This window comes from Cololabis saira, chromosome 1 (assembly GCF_033807715.1).
Source record: "Cololabis saira isolate AMF1-May2022 chromosome 1, fColSai1.1, whole genome shotgun sequence".
Classification (NCBI taxonomy): domain Eukaryota; kingdom Metazoa; phylum Chordata; class Actinopteri; order Beloniformes; family Belonidae; genus Cololabis; species Cololabis saira.
This window is the reverse complement of record NC_084587.1, coordinates 37966043-37985990: the sequence shown is the minus strand read 5'-3', so window position 1 is coordinate 37985990 and position 19948 is coordinate 37966043. Positions and strand designations below refer to the sequence as shown.

The 19948-nt window shown below is 40.7% G+C and overlaps 1 protein-coding gene across 3 annotated transcripts; it reads right to left on the bottom strand.

Annotated features, from left to right (window-relative positions):
- Positions 1 to 219: 219 nt before the first annotated feature.
- LOC133444483 (centrosomal protein of 95 kDa-like) lies at positions 220 to 16409 on the bottom strand. 3 transcript variants are annotated; one of them, XM_061722305.1, is made up of 21 exons: positions 16231 to 16409; positions 14209 to 14337; positions 13513 to 13620; positions 13203 to 13313; positions 12429 to 12549; positions 10601 to 10719; positions 9919 to 10124; positions 9155 to 9221; positions 8818 to 8879; positions 8431 to 8654; positions 8198 to 8330; positions 7896 to 8013; positions 7426 to 7631; positions 6762 to 6857; positions 5333 to 5477; positions 3768 to 3937; positions 3622 to 3696; positions 3345 to 3497; positions 2821 to 2967; positions 2657 to 2728; positions 220 to 1218 (listed from the first exon to the last, which is right to left on the bottom strand). In XM_061722305.1, the coding sequence occupies exons 1-21, from the start codon at positions 16253 to 16255 to the stop codon at positions 1042 to 1044; spliced, it is 2664 nt and encodes an 887-aa protein (XP_061578289.1). In that variant the 5' UTR covers positions 16256 to 16409; the 3' UTR covers positions 220 to 1041. The 3 variants fall into 3 exon arrangements, with proteins under 3 accessions (XP_061578289.1, XP_061578306.1, XP_061578297.1); XM_061722322.1 differs by having other exon boundaries at positions 221 to 1218; positions 8198 to 8276; XM_061722313.1 differs by having other exon boundaries at positions 223 to 1218; positions 8198 to 8327.
- Positions 16410 to 19948: the final 3539 nt, after the last annotated feature.

The following is a 19948-nucleotide window of genomic DNA, read 5'->3' as shown; positions in this document are numbered from 1 at the left end:
TCCTTGGATTGGATGTAAAGTCATCTCTACTGGATTTGTGTTCTGGGATTAGTTTACAAGGCAGACACGACAGAAACGTGCTTTCATGTCACTTCATGCTGTATCCTCTCCACGTTATCTCTTGTTTGTAACATCCTTCTTTAGCTCCTGCAGATCTCAGATGTGCCATCAAGTGAGGGTCAAACCCTTTGTCTGGTTCGGTTTGTGATTGTTCCTGTTAATAGTGAAGGGGTGATGAGTGCTTTGAGGCCGAGCTCCAGTTGGTAACTACAGTTCAATTATTGTTACCAAATGAAACCTTCCAAGACTTAGAATAGTTCACATCTCATGCAAATAAGTGACAAGTTGCAGTTTAGGTGAAGTGTTTCCACACATTTAATGGGTGTTTGTCTGGGAATGTGTGCTTGACAAGTCTCACGGTGGTTAAATGATGGAACAACTTGGTCCTAATGATTCGTTGGGAGTAAAAAACAGTCACTAGTGAGCAAAGGTTAAGACGAGTTCATGACGGAATTATTATCATCGCTTTTGCAATCAGAGATCACAGATTAATTAAAAATCAAACAACATTAAAGTTAAATAAATAATTCACTGACATGGTTAAAATATTAAAGGAAGACATCTCATGTGAGAAAGGAAAAAAAAAGTCAGTCATGTCAGTGTGACATTCATACTTAGTAACTCTGCAAGAGACCGTTTAATAATGTTTTTCCCACAATGCCGGAGCGGCCACGGCGCTAGAACTTATCAAGTGAAACCCAGGAGAGCAAGGGACTTGGTCCAAGGTGTCTACAGTTTAGGTGTAGCAGCTGATGTGACAGGAAGAGTTGGATAAAAGCTACATTTGTCAGAGTGTGTTCGGTTTACTAATCTGCCAGGACGTGTGCAAGTTCTCGGTGGGAATTTCCTCTTCATGTGGAAAAACTGGGACTTTATACATCAGAGTGTCGTAACGTTGGTTTTTGAATAACAAAAGTCAACGGCAACTTTTCTTTGACGTAATCCAGCCTGTATTTCAGAGAAAACCTGTCCAGCTGTGCGTCAGTTGAGGCAGCTGGTGTTGTACTGGAAGGAAGCCATGTGGACCCGGCTCCGCAGCCGCTGCACCTCCACGTCCTGGACGTGGTCGTCCTCGTCGTTCTGGACGATGATTCTCTGCAGTTCACTGATCTCACACTCCATCTGGGAACGGAGTTCTCGTTTCATCTTTAGCAGGGCCTGTAAAACAAAAAGACGAGAGAAAAAGATGAATGTTTTATGATGGTTTTTAAAGATGTCCCTGGAGGGCATAAAACTGGGCCAAACACATCTTATCTGTTAGAGCGATGAAACATAAATGACTCGCCACTCTCAGCTGACTGCATTTAATCCTTCATGAAAACACACCATAGTTCACTTTTATATGAATGTTGCCCACGGTGTTATTCAGACACTCAAAGGTGACGCCGTCAGCAGTACTCGAGTTGTAAAAAAGAATCAGGGGGGATGGTGGATTTTATCATATGGGGACAGATAATTTGTGCTGATTACAAATAATATAATATATTACAAATAATAGCACTGACCAAAACACCTGCAGAAATACTGCAGGAATGACATAGCAGCAGTTAAATGCAGCCTTCTGTAAGCTTTAAATATCCACTGGGCTTACATCAAATACATCAAAACACAACAATAAAAAACACTTTTCTGAACTTATCAATATGATTCTGTCCTTCACAGGATAAGTAAAATGGAACTCAAAATCAAAACTCAAAAGCTCAAAATCTTAACAAGAATATTTGTCTTATTTCTAGTTAAAATGTCTCATTTTAGTAAAAAAAATCTCATTACACTTAAAACAAGACTCATCACTGGAAAAAACAACAATTTTCACCTGTTTCAAGTAGATTTTCACTTAAAATAAGTACAAAAATCTGCCAGTGGAACAAGATTTTTTTGCTTGTAATGTGAAGATAAATCTTGTCCCACTGGCAGATTTTTCTACTTATTTCAAGTGAAAATTAACTTGAAACAGGTAAAAATAGTCAAATAAGTTATTTTTCTGGTGTTATTTTTCTGGTGATGACTCTAAAAGTTGAAATAGCAGTAAAACCACATTCATTGATGAAATGACATAAGGGATGGAAAGGGGGGATGGCAGTTTTACAGGGGGGATGATTTGGACCGTTTTTATTTCAGGGGGGGATGCCATCCCCCCTCATCCTCCCTCAACTCCAGTACTGGCCGTCAGATGATTCCTACACAAGGTGACGCAGTCCGACTCTTCGCTGGTGACACTACAAGCTCCTACTCTGTTGTGAAAACAGAGCAGTCTGGCCCGGCGTCAACAGAACAAACTGTTTACAGTTTGTTCTGTTGCAGTTTATTTACTGTAAAGTGAAAGATCATGTCATTTTAAAAAGCACTGCAGACAAACCGCTTTCATGTCAGCTGTAGTGGATTAATTTTGTATTTTTTAGACAAATATTGACCTTTAATGTTCTGGGCCCTCCATTTAAGGTGGAATGGCAGGAAAGTGTGGTACAGAGAAGGAGAAGACTTGCAGCACGGGGACGGGCTAGGAGTCAAACCCGGATTAGGAGCAGCCTCCGTACACGAGGCGCCAGCTCAACCAGGGGAACCAACATCACCGACTTCTGTTAAAGCTAATTACCTTTTCTTGAGCCTTTCTCCGGACCTGGATCTCTTCCCGCTCCTGTGCAAGTTTCTCAGCCAGTAGTGAAAACTGAAACAGAAATGTGTCTTACTGCACCTGGAATTGACCTGTCAACTTTGAAACAGCCCCCTGTCGGGGGAACGGTGTGTTTCGGGTCTTACTTGGTCTTTGTAGTAGTTCTCCATGGACTTGATCCGATCCTCGTGTTTTCTCTGGTGCTCCAGTCGCTGCTCCTTTGCATAGGCTTTCTGCTCTCTCAACCGGAGCTTCTGTAGCTCCAGACCTTCCTCAAACAGCTGCCGAAACATCTACACACACACAAACACACAGTTAAGTCATCTTGCCCATTCTTGAAAACAGCCACATAAGTATTTAGATGACTTATAAAAAGTGTTCGTTTCATAAATGAAGTCTGGTTTCAGAGCATAATAGTCCAAAACGTCACAAAGTTCTTGTAGTTTGTGGAAAACATCATAAGGTCAAACATCTGCCTGTTTTTGCCTTTAAAATTAGACTTTTGGCTACTTTTTTAAATCTGGTTGAGTTATGATCAAAGCAAGCGACGAGGAAAACAAAAATAAAAGGGGAAAGTAATAAAGTGATGGAAAATGTCATAAGTATATTATGGTTTAAAAACGAGTCTGATAACAGGAGTAGGTCTAAACGCCTGGCGTTAGAAACCCACCCTTTCCTCCTTGGTGCGAGCCCTGGTGAGCCGGGCGCGGTGCTGCACGTGGTAGTCGCCGTGGTACTTCTTGGCCCGGGCAATCTGCTGCCTCTGCTCCTTCAGCCGGCTCTGTAAGGACTTCTGCTGCTGCACTCGGTCTCGGACGTCCTTCTGAGGAGGTCACAATCAGATGTGAGAAGCAGTGCACGTGCATGTTGAACGTTTGTTATTTATTATCTATCATATTTTTTTACATGTGATAGTATCTTGCTTCTGTGCGTGAGATGTTGCTCACCAGACGTTTGCTGTGGTCCTGGTCTTTGCGGGTAATTTCTACCAGCAGGTCGTATTTCCTCTGAGCCTCCTCCAGCTGAAAGACGAGCAGGGATTGATGTACACGTAGCTTTAAGGAAGTCCTAATGGCTACATGTTAATAACTACCTGGCCGGATAGCTTGCTCTTTCGGTGACTGTGAGGAGATGACAGAGCGTGAAGCCGATCCACCTGCTGCATTTGCTGCTTCCACATCCGATCCAGAGCGCGGGGGGAGATGTGTAGGTGAGGCAGCTCCTCCCGCAGCACAGGGAGCAGCTCGTTCTCCTTCACCTTGACTGGAGAGAGCAGGGGGAGGGAGGGGGTCCATAACATTTGACATGATGGTGGTAATTACTGAACAAAATACTTTTACCACTGCAGCCACAAGAGATCATGTTGTAGATGAACAACAGTCCCGTTTCTATAACAACCAGAGATGTGCAAAACCTAAATATCGCAAAGAAAAACCTGCACTTGAAACATTTAGAAAAAACTCCCCAATGTCGCAAAAATCTTTTTTTCCCCAGACGTGTTGATAATCCAGTTTATCGCAAAAGTGCAATAGAAACATTGTATGCGCATTTGCACGTCTCCGGCATCACTGGATGTGACGTAGCCGGTCAATCCAAGTCATCAGAAGCTCCCAGCTGTTTGTGGCCTCATTAAAACGATGTAGTTGTGCTACAACACTCGACCGTTATGCATCACTGCATTACATAAGGGCTTCACCTCTGAATAATCATTTGAATGATCATCTGCTCCCTTCATCCTCCCTTTACTATTTTGGCAACAGCAATTTGTCCAAAACTAAAGAAGTCCCACAGGAGGAGATTATAGGAACGTTGTGCTCATACAGAGAAAAACGCGGCTCGGTGGAAACACACACTGTGTGTTACAACGGTGACGGTGATGAAAACCCTCCTGCTCCTGCTCCGTCTGCACCTTGCAGATTAACAGTTTGCAGCGACCTTTCTAAACACACAATGATCCAATAGTCAAGAAACCCTCAGAGGACAGCTTCAGTTATTTGCATGTAAAGTAGCGTACGACTAATTCATCTACGAGGGTTCAACCCCCAACCAGTGCAGAATTACAACCCATTCAGGTCAGTGATTATTAAAATCAGATATTTCAGAGAGTGGACGGAGAATGTTAAATCTGTACTGATCTGTACTGAAGACACGCTGTTTTTCATGTTTTTATTTTTCCTCCTGTTCAGGTCTGGTCTTTAGATCCATGAAGGGCTTTAATTTCATTCTGCAACTGCTCAGCATTGGTTTGCTGCAAACGCACATCTACACCGTGTTATAGCGCGGTGTTTCCAGCTGGGGGCAGAAACGTGCAGAACAGTCTGAGATGTGGCTACTCTGCTGTTGTTGTGGCCCCGTTGGTTAATTACCTTTGTTCTGCATCAGAGAAGGAACAAAGATGTCCTTTGTGAGAAGTGAAACTCAGTGTTACACACGTCTCTTCATTCTCCATATGCCTCATTTGTGGAACGTACATCTATGTGTCAACAACGTACATGAACCGTAACCGGAGAGCAGCTCACGCCAATCAAACCTCCAATCACGTGTTAGCGACATTAGCTAAAGACCAGCACTGTTCTTGTCTCATCTATCAAACCGGAAACATTTCAACATCCGTGAGAGAACTGGTTCCTCAGACATCTTGTTGTTCTTCCAACTTACGTGGCGAGGCTTTCTTGGGCTCCGGGCGTCTCTGTCCTCTCGTGTGGGTGCTGGGTTGGGTCCGGTGCGGACCCTTGGTTTTGGCGGGGGACGATGCGTGCAGGTCAGAAACGTCCCCGAGGATTGCATCCCTGTACTCTCGCTCCTACACACACATCCATGTGCTCAAGGTTTACACGCATTTCTCAACATTTACAGCAAACAGACTTTATCAAAATGATACGACTGCTGCTCAGCGGCTGCACATTAAAGTTTAGTGGTCTTTTATCCTTCCTGGGAGCACAAGTTTGTGTTTATTTCAACATAACATGACAGAAATCAATTACCATTTATGTCTTTGAAAACATTATTCAGAAAATATCAAGCTCTGTACAACAAACACCTTAACCTGCATTTTGTTTGAAACTTTATTTTACACAATTCTAGAGGAAGGCCCTACGAGTTGCCGTACCAGACGGTAACCGGTCCAGAGTTTACCCCGGCCTTTTGCCCACTGATGTCTAGGAGAAGCTCCAGAAGACTCCCGTGGTCTATAACAGGACTGAAGAGAGCTGTGTCGGTTCCTGAGTGCATGTAAACATGTTATAGTTGTTTGTTGATATTAATTTAAGTTACAATGACTCTCCAGGGAACAAGGCTGCCACCAGAGAGCCGAGCAGCTGAAATCTTCAGCAGGCCTGAACACGGATTCAGGAACTACGTCATCGTGACCAAAAACATTTGACGAAATGTGAACATCGCCTAATTAAAGGAAATGTGTCATGTAACAGTGGAAAACATGACTGCGTTCAAACTCTCATATCAGTGAGAATCATCACATTTGTACTTTGTGTTTATTCATTTTGTTACATTTTAAAAACAACTACCATCATGTTCCGGATATGGAGTTTGTTGTCGAGCTAAATATGTAGTCACATAATTTGTGAAGGACAGTGCAAAGCTTATCTTTAGCCACATAACTGCTGAGTCCTTCACGTTCAAATGAGACTCTAGTTATGCTATGAGGCTAATGCTAAGTAGCGTAGACAGTTTGTTTGCAGGATTATTCAAAAACGTCAGGATCAGTTTATACGAGTTCTCTCCTCTGAGGATCAGACGGTTTCATTTGACCACAGTCATCCAGGCTCCAGGTTTCTGCCTTGGATGATTTGATTCTGAATACATCGCAAAGATTCTTCTGTCTTTTATTGTAAAAACGCTCCTTTGAACTCTGATTAAACAAAGATGAAATGAACACGATCGCTACGCTTGATTCAATATTGACATCTTAAGACTCTTTTATCCTGTATTTCCGTCAATGTTTCATCTTTGTTACGCTGTGATCAATGCGACTATTCAGATTAGACCTAAATAGAAAACAATTTATGTATTCAGGAAAGTTTTAAACCCATGGCACATAGTTATTCTACAGTAGATGGAAATGACTCACAGCTTTCTGGGCTTTGAGGCGCGCCTTGTGCAGCTCTGTCCGTTGTTGGTCTTCGTAACTTCTCAACTCCTCCTCGAAGGCTCTGTTCTCCAGGTACTGAAAGGAAAGGAAACATCTAGTTTTATTAAACACAATATGATAAAGAGTATACAGAAATCTAATCTATAGATGAATATTTTCCATTTGGTTCTAATAAATTACTCTAAAGAGGTAAACTAGTGAAAGTCTTCAGGCAAGTCATTTTAGGATATGACTTTTATGTTTAAGGGTACAAAAATCAATAAATATATTAATAAAAATAACAACAAGTGCCCAATTCAGTTGAAAATGAGTTTCTAAAAAGGTAAAGAGGCACAAATCCATTTCACACTGTCAGATTAGCTGCCATAATCGCAACATCTCAGGTAACAGTTTTCGGCACAGTGTGTAGATCATAAATACATCTTTAAATCTTCAGATTTCTGCACTTTTAAAATCCATTCATTTATAACTAGTTTTTGTAATCTTAGTCTGGACTAACCCAAAAGATTATCAAAGTACTTCTTCGGTGTAGCATTTCATGGATTAACTCAATTAGTCTTAAACACACAACTGAAAACAAGGAAAACTAATTCAGTGAGGGAAATAGTTACACACAGTATTAGGAAAATAAAAATGTGAGTACTTTGCCGTGTTTTATACGAGATGGTTTGTGGCGCAGTTCTTCTCTCCTCGTGTGACCGGACGCTGAGGGTTTGGTTTGACCGTCATCGTCCAGACTCGAGGCCTCCGCCGTGACGTCCCCCAACTGTCCGTGCAAGGAGCGGCGGACTCGAGGAGGCGAGGGAGACAAGGAGCGCGTCCGCTGGCTGGATTCATTATCAGCTGTTCCTGAAAGCATTAAAAGCTGCAGTTCAACATATTTAATAATTTATCCTGAGATAATCCCAATCTTGAACTGTCTCTGGGGATTTCTAAGAACATGTCTTCAAATCATCGGTAGTGTTTAACTCATCAGCACCAACGTCCTTCACTAACAGCAAGTCTGTTACATTTACATATGTTAAAATGAACTTTGAAAGTTGTGAAAGTTTGCTGCGAGAGGAGAGAAATGTGTCCGCTACGTTGTCTGATTTAGGCAGCGTGTACGCAGACCTGCATGTTGCCGGGGAGTCCTCCGACACTCCATGACGCTGTCACTGTGGTGGGACTGCTTGTCCTCTTCTCTGACGCCACTCGACTCTCCACTTTCACCCAGAACTCGCTTCAGCATCTGCATGATTACGACACCACGCATCGTTAAAAGCTGCTGTGCTGACACTGTGTGTGAGTCTGGTGGATTAAGACAAACTACATTTTGACTTTTAAATAAGAGAAAAAACACACACAGCAGCGTCATCCGTTGAGGCCCAAGTAATCACTCATATATGATGTTCATATATAATATATATGCATACCTGATCAAGTTCCTCGAGTCGATGGGAGAGGTTCTCAGATATTTGATGCAACTCCTCTTCTGCTTGCTTATTCCTTTGTCTGCGATGAGACAGAAACTCTTCAAATTGCTCTTGCGACATCCTGTTATTGCTGCTTGGGCAGAAATACCATCATTGAACTGTGTTCTTACAAAAGAGAAAAACCAATGTTGACACCAAAGGTCTTATTAAATCAACAAACTATGAACATTTACCTGATCCCTGCTTTATTTCTGTGAGTTATCCCTCTGTCCTTAAATCTTTGTGCTCGACTAAGATCCTCACAACCTTCCTCATCATCCTCTTCATCCTCTTCGTCCTCTTCATCCTCGGTGTCTGGTGGAGACGGGGTGGTGGCTGTCAGCTCATCCTGCAGGGTGAGGAAGAGCACGTCTGGCTGGGTGCGGAATAAAACCCTCCTCGGTCCTCCATTAGTTGGCTGAGAATGTTTAGAAAAATTAAATTAGCATTATTCACAAAAAATGACCGTGAGCTTATTTTGCAAAACTGTATAAACACGCAAGATTCCACTCGTGCTTTCACGTGTTAGCGCTCACATCAAAATTGCCACAAACAAAAGCAAAGGCGTGTTGCTTTCGCACCTCTAGTGTTTCCACTTCTGCTCCGGCTCTTTGCTGGCTGGATACCGACTTCTCACTCACAGCTGGAATTGAAGCGAGATATGACATCAGGAAATACGCCACACTTCCCTCAGCTGGGGACTTGTCAGAGTCAGAGTCAGGGAAGGACACGGGTAAACTTTTAATCTGCCAGTAAGAGCTACGGACAAGTTCAGCGTTCAGAGTGATCACATACGGCAGCTTCAAGAAATCCTTTTTAATTCAACGTTCACTCGGAGCAACAGCCACTTCCACCACCATTTCATCTTTCAGCCGTTACGTTCTTGATTACACTAATAATATTTGCATTTTGACTCACCAGGCGACAGGCAGAGCGCAGGAGACAATATCCCATTGGTGACAGTATCAGCTACGAGTTTAGAGGTCTGTGAAAAGCGTAAGTTAAAAAAGAAATACAGGTGGGTTTACTCTGAAGAAGACCTGAGATGAATTATAGATGGATGGATGGTGTTGAAGCAAATATTCATCTTCATAAAGAAAATGAATAACTGACTGACCCCAATTATGGGTCAAAGCAAACATGCATCAAAGATAAAGGAAGAAAAACTTTTAACTCGTGGTTGGTTGTTTTTTTGTCCCATTTATCAAAGTAGATAACAAGTTCAGCTGTGGAAGCAGCCAGATACACAACTACTGCATGTGCCATGGAGCATTTAAGAGGGAAAAGCAGATAAATGCGACACCTGGAGACAATATCTATAAAATTATTTGCACAGAAAAATTACTGATTAAACTACAAACTATCAGCAGATGTTCAAAACAAAGCTTACAATTTATGTTAAGAGATTATGTCTGAAACAAAAGTTTCCAGTGTGCCATAACAAGGAATACGAACATTTTATGGATAAAATGGATGCTCGCTAACAGCTAACGTCTAGGTCCAGTCAGTACATCCTATCCTCATACTGGCATGAACTACTATTGGAAGCATACGTTTGTGTGCATATATGAAAGAAAAATGAAGTCATGCACATTCAAATATGCTATGTCTTGCACTCCAGAGTCTGTACGTTACTTTAAAAAGTGTGTTTGTTAACTCACAATTGAATAATTCATTGATACCTTATTTGAGAGAGGAATGGCAGCGTCCTGTGTCTGTCCCTGAGTGCGGCCAGCAGCGGTGGGAAGATGGCGGGGCGACCGTGGGGCTGGGCTGGGGATGTGGAGAGAGTCACACTGGTGGGGGGGCTGTAGGGCGATAGCCGAGTGCAAAGGTCCAGCTGGTGGAGCTTCCTGGATGTCAACAGGACCCGAGGGAGTGACTGCACCTGAGGTTTGGGAGGAGATGATGGATGGATGGATGGATGGATGGATGGATGGATGGATGGATGGATGGATGGATGGATGGATGGATGGATGGATGGACGGATGGACGGACGGACGGACGGACAAGGCAAACAAGTGAGACACTATAAACATAATCTTCCAAATATAAGTATTTTACATTAAGTACACAAGTTTCTATCTCGTCTTACTAATGCTGAGTTGTCTCAAATTTCTTGGTGGTTAACCGTTAAGTCCCACAGGATGTTGGGTAGCTAACGTATAATAAATAACCAAAACCAGCCGCTTTCATTGATGAATGAACCAAGTCTCAAAGTGGTTCAAAATATTTCAAATCAGCATGAAAACAAAACAACCACAAACCCAAGCAAGGGCCTTTTTGGTTACTCCTGTATGCATGAAGGCAAAGCATTTTGCTAACGCATCGTCAATATCAGAAGCAAATATGACCATGATTTACCTTCTCGTTTGTCTGTAAATGTGCGTGCAGAGACTCCCAGCCCGATGAGCTCACGAGCTGAACCCACCTCCTCGGCATTCCAGGAATGAAGGGATTGTTTACTGGAGTGGACGGCAGATCTGAATGGGAAGAGAATATGATCCATGACGGCTTCACACTGTACTATATCAAGCTACAAACTCTGATGCTCCAAGAGGCGGCGTGAGGCGCGAGGCCGACCTCGTCAAAAAAGCCTCTACTGAATTCAACTGGGCAACCACACCTTAAAAAGCGTTTTCCTTTCATGTAAAACTGCATTTTCAAAAGTTACAAACCCAAAAAGACACACAAATGGTTCCCATCCAGCTACCAAATGACAGATGTGGCCCGCTTTAGAATCACTACCTTGAACATCTAAGGACCGAGGACTGAAACTGTGTTCAATCTAGAGCTGCTCCAATACCAATACTAGTATTTTAAATACTTGCTCTTCGATAATACTTCAGTAAATATTTACATCTATGCAACATTATAATACCACGTTTGGTGGCATAAAATCTGATTAAGAATATAGTTTAAGCATTCAATGAGCAGACATTTGAACCTCAAGAGTGAAAAGGCATGGCTTTATAGAGTCAAAGAGGAAGAAAGAGGAGCTGCAGCAGCAATGTTGAGCGTTTGCTTTTTTTTTTTTTTTTTTACTTAGAAAAGAGAAGTGCACCAATGAAAGTCAGAGACGCACAGACTAAGAGCATAGATGTGCTAAACTGTAGAAGTCTTGTCCTACAGGACCAGCCTCCCGTTAGCCCATGAAAGTAATGAATTTAGCTGCATAGCTCGACATCTGGAGTACCGGTAGGTGAATGTGGACCTTGTTTCTGAGGATGAAATAAACTGAGCAAATTCTCTCCAAACGGTTGGGAGACTGAACAAACCGCAGACTGAACAGACAATCAGCTGTTTTCGAATGTTTGATGTATTTGTGGTTGAACTTTGAGATTAATTGCAGGATTTCTTTATTTCATAGATATATTTAATTTTGTGTTCATTAAAACATATTCAAATTTATATATTTCTTCATGAAAATAGGAAGAAAAATGTTAGTGATATCTTGATTATTTTTAATAAAATTGTTTCATTCAACAATCAATCAATGAAACTGATTAGTATTCAGCATCAGCCAATACATAAAGCCCAGGTATTGTATTAAAGGGGGAAAAAAAATAAAAACACACACACAAAAAGCAATTTAGCCCTAGTCATTGACGCCTGCCCTGCGTTAAATGAAGGAAATGTAGCTTAATTAGCTTTGTGAATTATCTGGGAACATCTATAACTATCTGGAGTTTTCCCCTCAGTGCCCTGCATTAAACGTTAACAATGGCTGCTGCTTGGGAGTTCGCTGGGCTGGTTGTTATGTCAACATGATGTGCAGCCGGATCTGCAACTTAACTGAATTATGTCATCGCTCACACATAACCCGACCATCAGCTGCTTGAACAAGAGCTCCTGACAAATATACAAATGGTTACCATCACTTTTTGTTTTTTCTTTTAACAGTTGTGTAATGCCTATGCAGATGGGGGATTATGTAATACCTTTGATCTACTGATTTTAGTTTACCGACTATGACTGTTGTTTCTGGGAGCAACAAAAAAATAAAAGCAGGGGAGTTGTATAATGGACATGCACATTAACAGCCAAAGAAGGAAAATGTATAAAATTAGCACCTGAGATACCTCAATTATCAAAATATATATAAATTACAAAAAAATAGGAAGTAATTTTTAAATTGTTTATATAATCCTTTTGTTTTTTAGTGTTTATGTAGTTCAAGAAAAGCTCTTACTCTACACTGGATGACACTGACGTCCCCTCCAGCTTTCTTTCTTTCTGATCGATGAAGTGAAGACTTTTTGGTCCCCTGGCGTCATCAGATTCATCCTCATCGACGATTTCATTTAATTCCTCTGAAACCAAGAATAGATCAGCTGACCCAGGAAGTAAAAACAGTAAAATAAGAAAAGCTTCACGAGGGAGAAAGAGAGAAAAAATGACTATAACACAGCTCCAAGAGATTGTAAAGAAAAACAGACATAAACAGTTTGACTGAACTAAAGAAAATACCAGGCAATTTGCCAAAGATACACCCCTCTGATGTCTCAACCAAATTCACCAACCATGCATTCAACAAACTGCCAACTTAATATAAGAGTTCAGCTTGATCCTGAACTGAAATGAAACGTGCAACATGAAACTAACAAAAGAGCTTTAGCTGATAGCTAAAGCTTGGCTAAAATGAGGTCATGAAACAGCATAATGATCCAAATCACCCAAGAAAATCTCCTAAAGAACAACTAAAAAAGGAGGTACAGGTCTGCTCCATGAGACAGACTTTGAGATGTTCTACATACTGTCTCTGCAGTTTGGTTTAGTTTTGTTAAATTAATGCCAGTATAATATACCATGAGCTATTGTTTTATCTGAGGTTGTATTTACATAATTTTAAGATCTGTTAAAAAAGATGCCCTTGTATGCAAATCCTTTAAACCGAATGGAAGAAAAATAAAATTCAAATGATCTGCCAAGTTCACGAGAGAGAAGTAAAAATGGATCCCTTTACCACAACTCTGCGATTCTTCATTGATCTCCTCGTTGAGGTATTCCAGCAGGCCATCGAAGATTTCAAGGAGGTTCTTGATGGACTCTGATTCCCCTCTGACAATATTTTCCCCTGCAACCAAACAGTAATCCTCTAAATTAAATGTAAAAATGCATTGTTACAGTTTCTGTGTACAAACTCAGGAAATAATAAAGAACCTGATCCAAGAGAAAGTTTTGCAGATGTGGTCTTCTATCATACCAAAGAAAATACAAATACAAGTACACCTCTAACATGTAGTCTCAAAGTTACAGACAAGTTACTTTTGTACCTGTAATGTGTGAGAGGCTGATCTGGAGGTAATCCAAGGACAGGGAATCGATCACAGACTGGATGTTATGGACGTCATCCTCCTGACTACATGGTGCCGCAATATAATCTAAACAAGAACACAAATAAGAAACCACGAAAAAGCCTGCAAACATGACACCGTCACCTGTGCACAGGGAATCACGTCACAGAAACACCCACTCCCTTTATCATGCTGGTCTTTCATATTAACTTTTTTATGTAGAACGCATGAGTCTCACAGTCAACCACAGCCAGATCTGTAATTGGCCTAAGACCTGCATCTTGGCATGTTTGGTCTTGAGAGAATTCCTGACATACTACAGTAAATACACTCAGACAACAATGTGCTTAGCTAAACCCGAACTGCCTATTAACTTTCAGTGTGAGAATTTAATTTCTCACAATAGAGCAAACTGCTATTTTCATCACACATTTATTTACCCCATTAGCAACCATTCTCTGCTAAACTGATTAATCAATTGTTTTGCCTTTAACTATCAGTGATCAACATTGGAACTGATTGCTCTATCTGAGCTGCACCTCAAAATCTTAAGTAATTGATGTTATTATCACGTCATTCAAAAAAGTAGCTAATTGTCACAATTAACAAGTGATTTACTGATTGTCTGATGAGCCAGCCACCACTGCATTTGGCAGATCTATTACTTGCTCTTACCTGGGACCTTCTCTCCAAAGATGTTCTCATACAACGCAATGAAAACATCTGCATTACAGTCCGTCAGTTTCCTCAATCTCAAGCTTATGTGACACTTGCTGAGTAGATCACTAGCCACATCAACCCAATCTGTAGAGCAAAGGGAAAAACATAGACAGGAAAGACCTTTAATGAAAATGTGTCATTTATGACCCCATAATAATAATCTTAAAAAAAAAAAAAAAAAGTCATTTTAGGGGAAAATTCAGCATTTTGTTTGTTTGTTTCGGTCATTTCCAAAATAAGAATTCAAATACCAAAGAAATGAAAGAAAAGAAAACAACAAATAAACATGAAGTTAATGCTAATATTGCATTAGACCAAAATATAAAAAACGAAACAAGACCGAAAAGGTGTAGGCTGAAGCTTAGCTTATTAACCTTTTATAATCAATTGCTGTCAGCTCCTACACATACCGATACAGAGCAGTAAATCAATTAAAAGAAAACCTTTCATATACTTTTTGTATATTGAAAACATTCAGTATACTGCGTAGACCAATTATCTATTTGAGTTCAGGCACTTACTTAAACACTCATACAATATGATCATACTTAATGAGTATCTTGTTCTTCAATATTTTTTTTTATATTTTGTATGTGCTACACTCTTTAATTTCCATTTCCAAAACATCCCACAGAATAACCCCTTAAACTGAAACACATCTATGTTTGACATCCATGGTGTTCTTTGTTTTTGTGAACATACAGCTTCCTCTCAGTTAATATACACTTTGTCTTTGCTGAAACAGCTTCTGGATACAGTGTGGCAACAGATTATTATAAGCCTTGTACATCAACATTCTTCGTCTCCTGTCGGCTTTTCCCTTCAGGAGTCGCCACAGCGAATCAGTTGCCTCCACCTGAGTCTGTTTTCTGCATCCTCTTCTCTTACCCCAACTACCTTCATGTCCTCTTTCACTACATCTATAAACCTCCTCTTTGGTTCCTCTGGTTCTCCTGCCTAGCAGTTCAAAACTCAGCATCCTTCTGCCAATATATTCACTATCTCTCCTCTGGACACGTCTGAACCCTCTCAGTCTGGCCTCCCTGACTTTATCTCCAAAGCCTCTAACATTCTTCTGATGTACTCATTCCTGATCCTATCCAATCTTGAAATTTTGAACTTTGAAATCAACAAGTTCATTAAATTTGAGCACCTGGTACGAGACAATCTGTAAACCGTTTGATCGATTCATTAGAAAAGGAGATACAGGGGTGCTTCTACGGGAGGAAAATACAGGGCAGGATACCTAAATATCAGAGTAGTAGTGGTGAACCTCGGAAGGGGAAGGATTTTGGAGGGCGACAGTAAAATAGTAATTTTTGTTTATGTATATTTTTAATTTTCTAGAGGTACCATTGGACTGTACTTACAATATTGTTGTATCTTATTTTGTACAAATTTCGGATCTTATAACAAGAGAGATGTAAAGAGAGAATGGCTGTGGGTTGGGATCTTTATAATAATATCCAGTGTGTGAATAAAAAAAAAATCAATAAAGATATAAAAAAAAAAATGAGCATGTGACAATTAATAAATAAATGTTAGAGCAATTATGTTTACAATATTAGTGTAGCACATGTTCAGCACACAGCGTCCTTCATGAGGGACTTGGACTAATTGCTGCTGGGACTAAAGAGATCACTTTAATTCAATAACAAGTTCAGGCAAACTTCAGTCTCAAGCCTGATTTATGGTTCCGCGTTAAATCGACGCAGAGCCTACGCCGTACACTACGCCGTAGACTCTGCGTTGATGTAACGCGTAACCATAAATCAGGCTTGAGAGCCGAGAGACGTCTGAGTCGCTCCACTAAACTACCTGCCCCTAAGACCGCAGCTTTATATGTCAAGCACCCAGTTTAACCGAAAAAGGTGAATTTACACGAATTTGGCACGTTTAACTAAAAGAAAGTCCTCCACCCCCAGGACTGGTGCAGTTAGAGCAGCTAGTGTTAGCCTGACCGCTGGAGCAGCTCACCTCTCTCTCCCTCCGGGGGTCCCATCAAACTGCTGCCCGCTACGGGAGGAGCTCACACGCCGCCGGGACCGGACCCTGGCCCGATCAGTCGCTGCTGTTGTGGTTTCGGTACCAGCAGAAGGAAATATCAGCTCATGTTTAAAACCGTCGTCGTGTCTGATTGGACGTTAGCGGGCTCTTTGTTTGCGGAAGTGAATCTGGTCGCAGCTGCAGCGCCCCCTGCTGGCAGTCCCCGGTAATTACACCTGCACCGCCCCCTGCTGGCAGTCCCCGGTAGTGGTCCTCAACCTTTTTTCAGTGATGTACCCCCTGTGAAATATTTTTTCAGCCAAGTACCCCCTAACCAGCGCAAAGCACTTTGCGTTGTAAAAAAAAAGACCTAAAACAGAGCACTGTGCCATCAGTAACTGATTTATTAAACCACTGTTTCTTCAGAGTCGGGACAAAATGCATTCTGAAATTGTTTTTTTGAAAATTGTCCTTATGTTCATATGAGTTGTATATTCAGGAAGATCAAGATGTGAGCTATTTAACCAAATAAAGGTGCAGGCTGTAGGTATTTATGTATTTTTGACAAATTCACATATATACCACAATGCCTTGATTTTTATCAACTCCGTCACTGACACTAAAAAGTGTTTAATTACTATTATTCCATCCCAACAAGAATCTAACATTCTGATTTGTGTTCTTATAGTGTTAAGTCACTGAAATAGGCAGGAAAATACAATATAAATACTTCTGGCTTAATTACACAGGGTTCTTCGTACAGGAATTCCCAAATATTTGCATTTTCATACTTCATATTTGATTTTAATAGTATTTGAAAACATTCTAAAAGTAAATAAGACAAAACAACATGTTTATCTGATGATACTTTATTACTGTACCAACAAAAATCTGAAAAGCGAATTTGATTCCCGCCAAAAAATAACAAAAATATACATTTCATTGTGCTGATTTCGTGATGACGGAGTTGACAAAAAATGACGGAGTTGACAAAGGAGAACAATTTATCTTTTAAAATTTATTGAGGATATGCTACCTACTTTACTGAACAGAGTATTACTCCTCCTGCTTGAACATACATCTTGAGTCATAACAACTGTCATTAACGTTACAATAAAATGATTAAAAACACAATACAGAATAACTAAAAATAGGGGCTCTATCCTATTATCCAATAGGGGAGAGTTGGGTAAGAAGTGCCAGTCTTTTACTTTAAGTGACTACATGAACATACAATCTAAATTATTTTTTAATCTTAACAATAAAAATCAATAAAAAACATCCTTCAGTAAACCATAGAACAGATTGGTCGGATTGGGGTGGGGGGCAGGGCAATGGTGGGAGGGGTGGAGGTGGATGAGGGAGGAGGTTGAGGGGAAGGAAGGAGGGTGAGGTTATGGAGGGGAGGGAGATAGTGGGAGGAGGAGGTGGTGGAGTGGAAAGGAGGGAGGAGTGGGATAGGGGGAGGTGGGGAGGGAGGGGGTGGTGGAGAAGGGCGGCAGTCTGCATGTGTCTGTCTGTCCCTCTGCGTCCGTTTCCTGCTGGGTTGTGTTGGTCCGTCTGCGTCTGTGTGTGAGAGAGTTGAGAATGATGTGCATTTACAGTTTAGTGTGCACATACAGTTTAGTTTGTGTGTGTGTGTGTGTGTGTGTGTGTGTGTGTGTGTGTGTGTGTGTGTGTGTGTGTGTGTGTGTGTGTGTGTGTGTGTGTGTGTGTGTGTGTGTGTGTGTGTGTGTGTCTCACCTTGTTGTCTGGTCTGAGGGGATCCACACTTCAGGAGAGACTGCACGTCTACGGGCCCTGTCCTGTCTGGATTTTTGCTGTGCCTCTCTCCAATACCTTCTTTGATACTTCTTGCCCCTGTCAGTCATCTGGTGGATATGTATTGTTTTTTTGGCTTGAACCCTACTCTTCCATCTCTGTCTCTCCTTCTCTTGCATAGCAAGTTTACTCTCTGGGTCACTGTTTAATTTTTCTCTTCTCTTTCGTTGGCTCTCTTTATTTTTTCTCCTTCTTTCCTCAACTGACATGCACTGTCTCGCCATCTTTCCTTCAATACAGAACATATGAAAAGAGTATTAAAATAAGTGGTTGATTGATTCACATAAAATCTGGAAGGAGGGGGGTTGTGGGAGGGGTTCTGTGTGATCTGTGGAGGGCTGTGTGTGTAAAGGAGGGGTTGTGTGTGAGGGCTGTGTGTACGTGTTGCTGGGAAGGTGTGGTAGGGATGGCCTGTGTGTGTGTGTCTGTGTGTGTATATGGGTGGATTTGTGAGGAAGGGGACTCTGTCTATGTATGTGTGTGTTGAGGGTGGGGGGGTTCTGGTTATTTGAATATAAAAACAATTGCTATCTATATAACAGATGCACTGTCCTCACCAAGCCTAACCATGCTCTAAAGTCCAATTAATTTAAAAATGATGTAATTTTCTTATAATATTTATGTATGAATATGTAGATAAAACCATAACATAGTCTTTAATTCCGTTACTGTGCTCAGAAATAGTATATTTGCACTTAAGAGGTTAATGATAGATTTGTCAACTCCGTCACTTTATATGTCAACTCCGTCATCGATAAAAAGGGACGGAGTTGACGATGACGGAGTTGACGAAATGGCATGTTTTTTTCCTCTGCGCAAAAATACACTGCAGCTAGCTAGCTACTTTTTTGTCAGTTGCTAGCTGTCAACATGTCTTCACTAAAATACTTAAATTTAATCCACTAATGTTTTTCAAAACTTTCACAATGGATACATGGAGTTGATATTTTCTGGCTGTGACCATAGAAAAATTAACATTGTTTGTTTAAAATATCAAAAAATGTAAAACTTACCAGAGCATGTGTGCTACTGCTGCATTCACCACAGCCAGGAGAATGAAAAGGGGTCCTCAGGGAAATAGCTGACCATGCTATTATCTGATTTAAATGAGGTTAATGAAAACGATGATGGAGTTGACAAAAAGTGTGACACAACTTCGATGGCCATATTTTTATGGAAAATCTTTTTTTATGTTAAAACTCTATGTTGTCTTAAATACTTTTAACCCTTATCTTTAACTTAATATGAATTTTCTCACAATTTAAGAGGTTTTTGAAGTTTTTTTTTAATAATTGAATACTGAGACCCCTTGACTGTGATAAAATAATTAACATGTGTGAGCTTACTACTAGTCATACATTTGAACAAATACCCTCAAAAAAATTTTTTTTTAAGGCTTAAACTTATCATCAGCATTCAGAATTCCTCTTGATCTAACTTTGTAAGCATGCCAATTGTTACACATTTCTTTACTTTTTATTTGAATTAGACTTTTCTACAGTGCACATGTTTTGTCCCGACTCTGAAGAAACAGTGAAACATAAAAATATTGCTGCTACGCTTCAACCACGACTCCATCGTTGGTCCAAGTGATTGACAGGTGAAGCCAGGTGGCATTTGACAGGTTAGGTGGAACATCCTGGTGTGGGGGATACTCTGGGGTTTTAGGATAATAAGTTGAATAGCCTACTCCTGAAGATAAAATTAATTTTATGAATTTTTTGCATGGATGCTACTTTTTAAATATATGTATATTTTAAAATCTCACATACCCCCTGGAGTGCCTTCACGTACCCCAAGGGGTACGCGTACCCCCATTTGAGAACCACTGCATTAGAGTATACACAACAAATGTAATACAAATATGTATTTGCAAAATTATTACCAA

Bases quoted from the DNA above. Each gene is read 5' to 3' on its own strand.
- LOC133444483 (XM_061722305.1), bottom strand. From the start codon at position 16,255: ATGGGACCCCCGGAGGGAGAGAGAG. The intron at 7,632-7,895 runs GTCTGCGTACAC...TAATGCTTTCAG, and splicing joins GACTCCCCGGCAACATGCAG to GAACAGCTGATAATGAATCC. The intron at 6,858-7,425 runs GTACTCACATTT...CTTTCCTTTCAG, and splicing joins CTCGTATAAAACACGGCAAA to TACCTGGAGAACAGAGCCTT.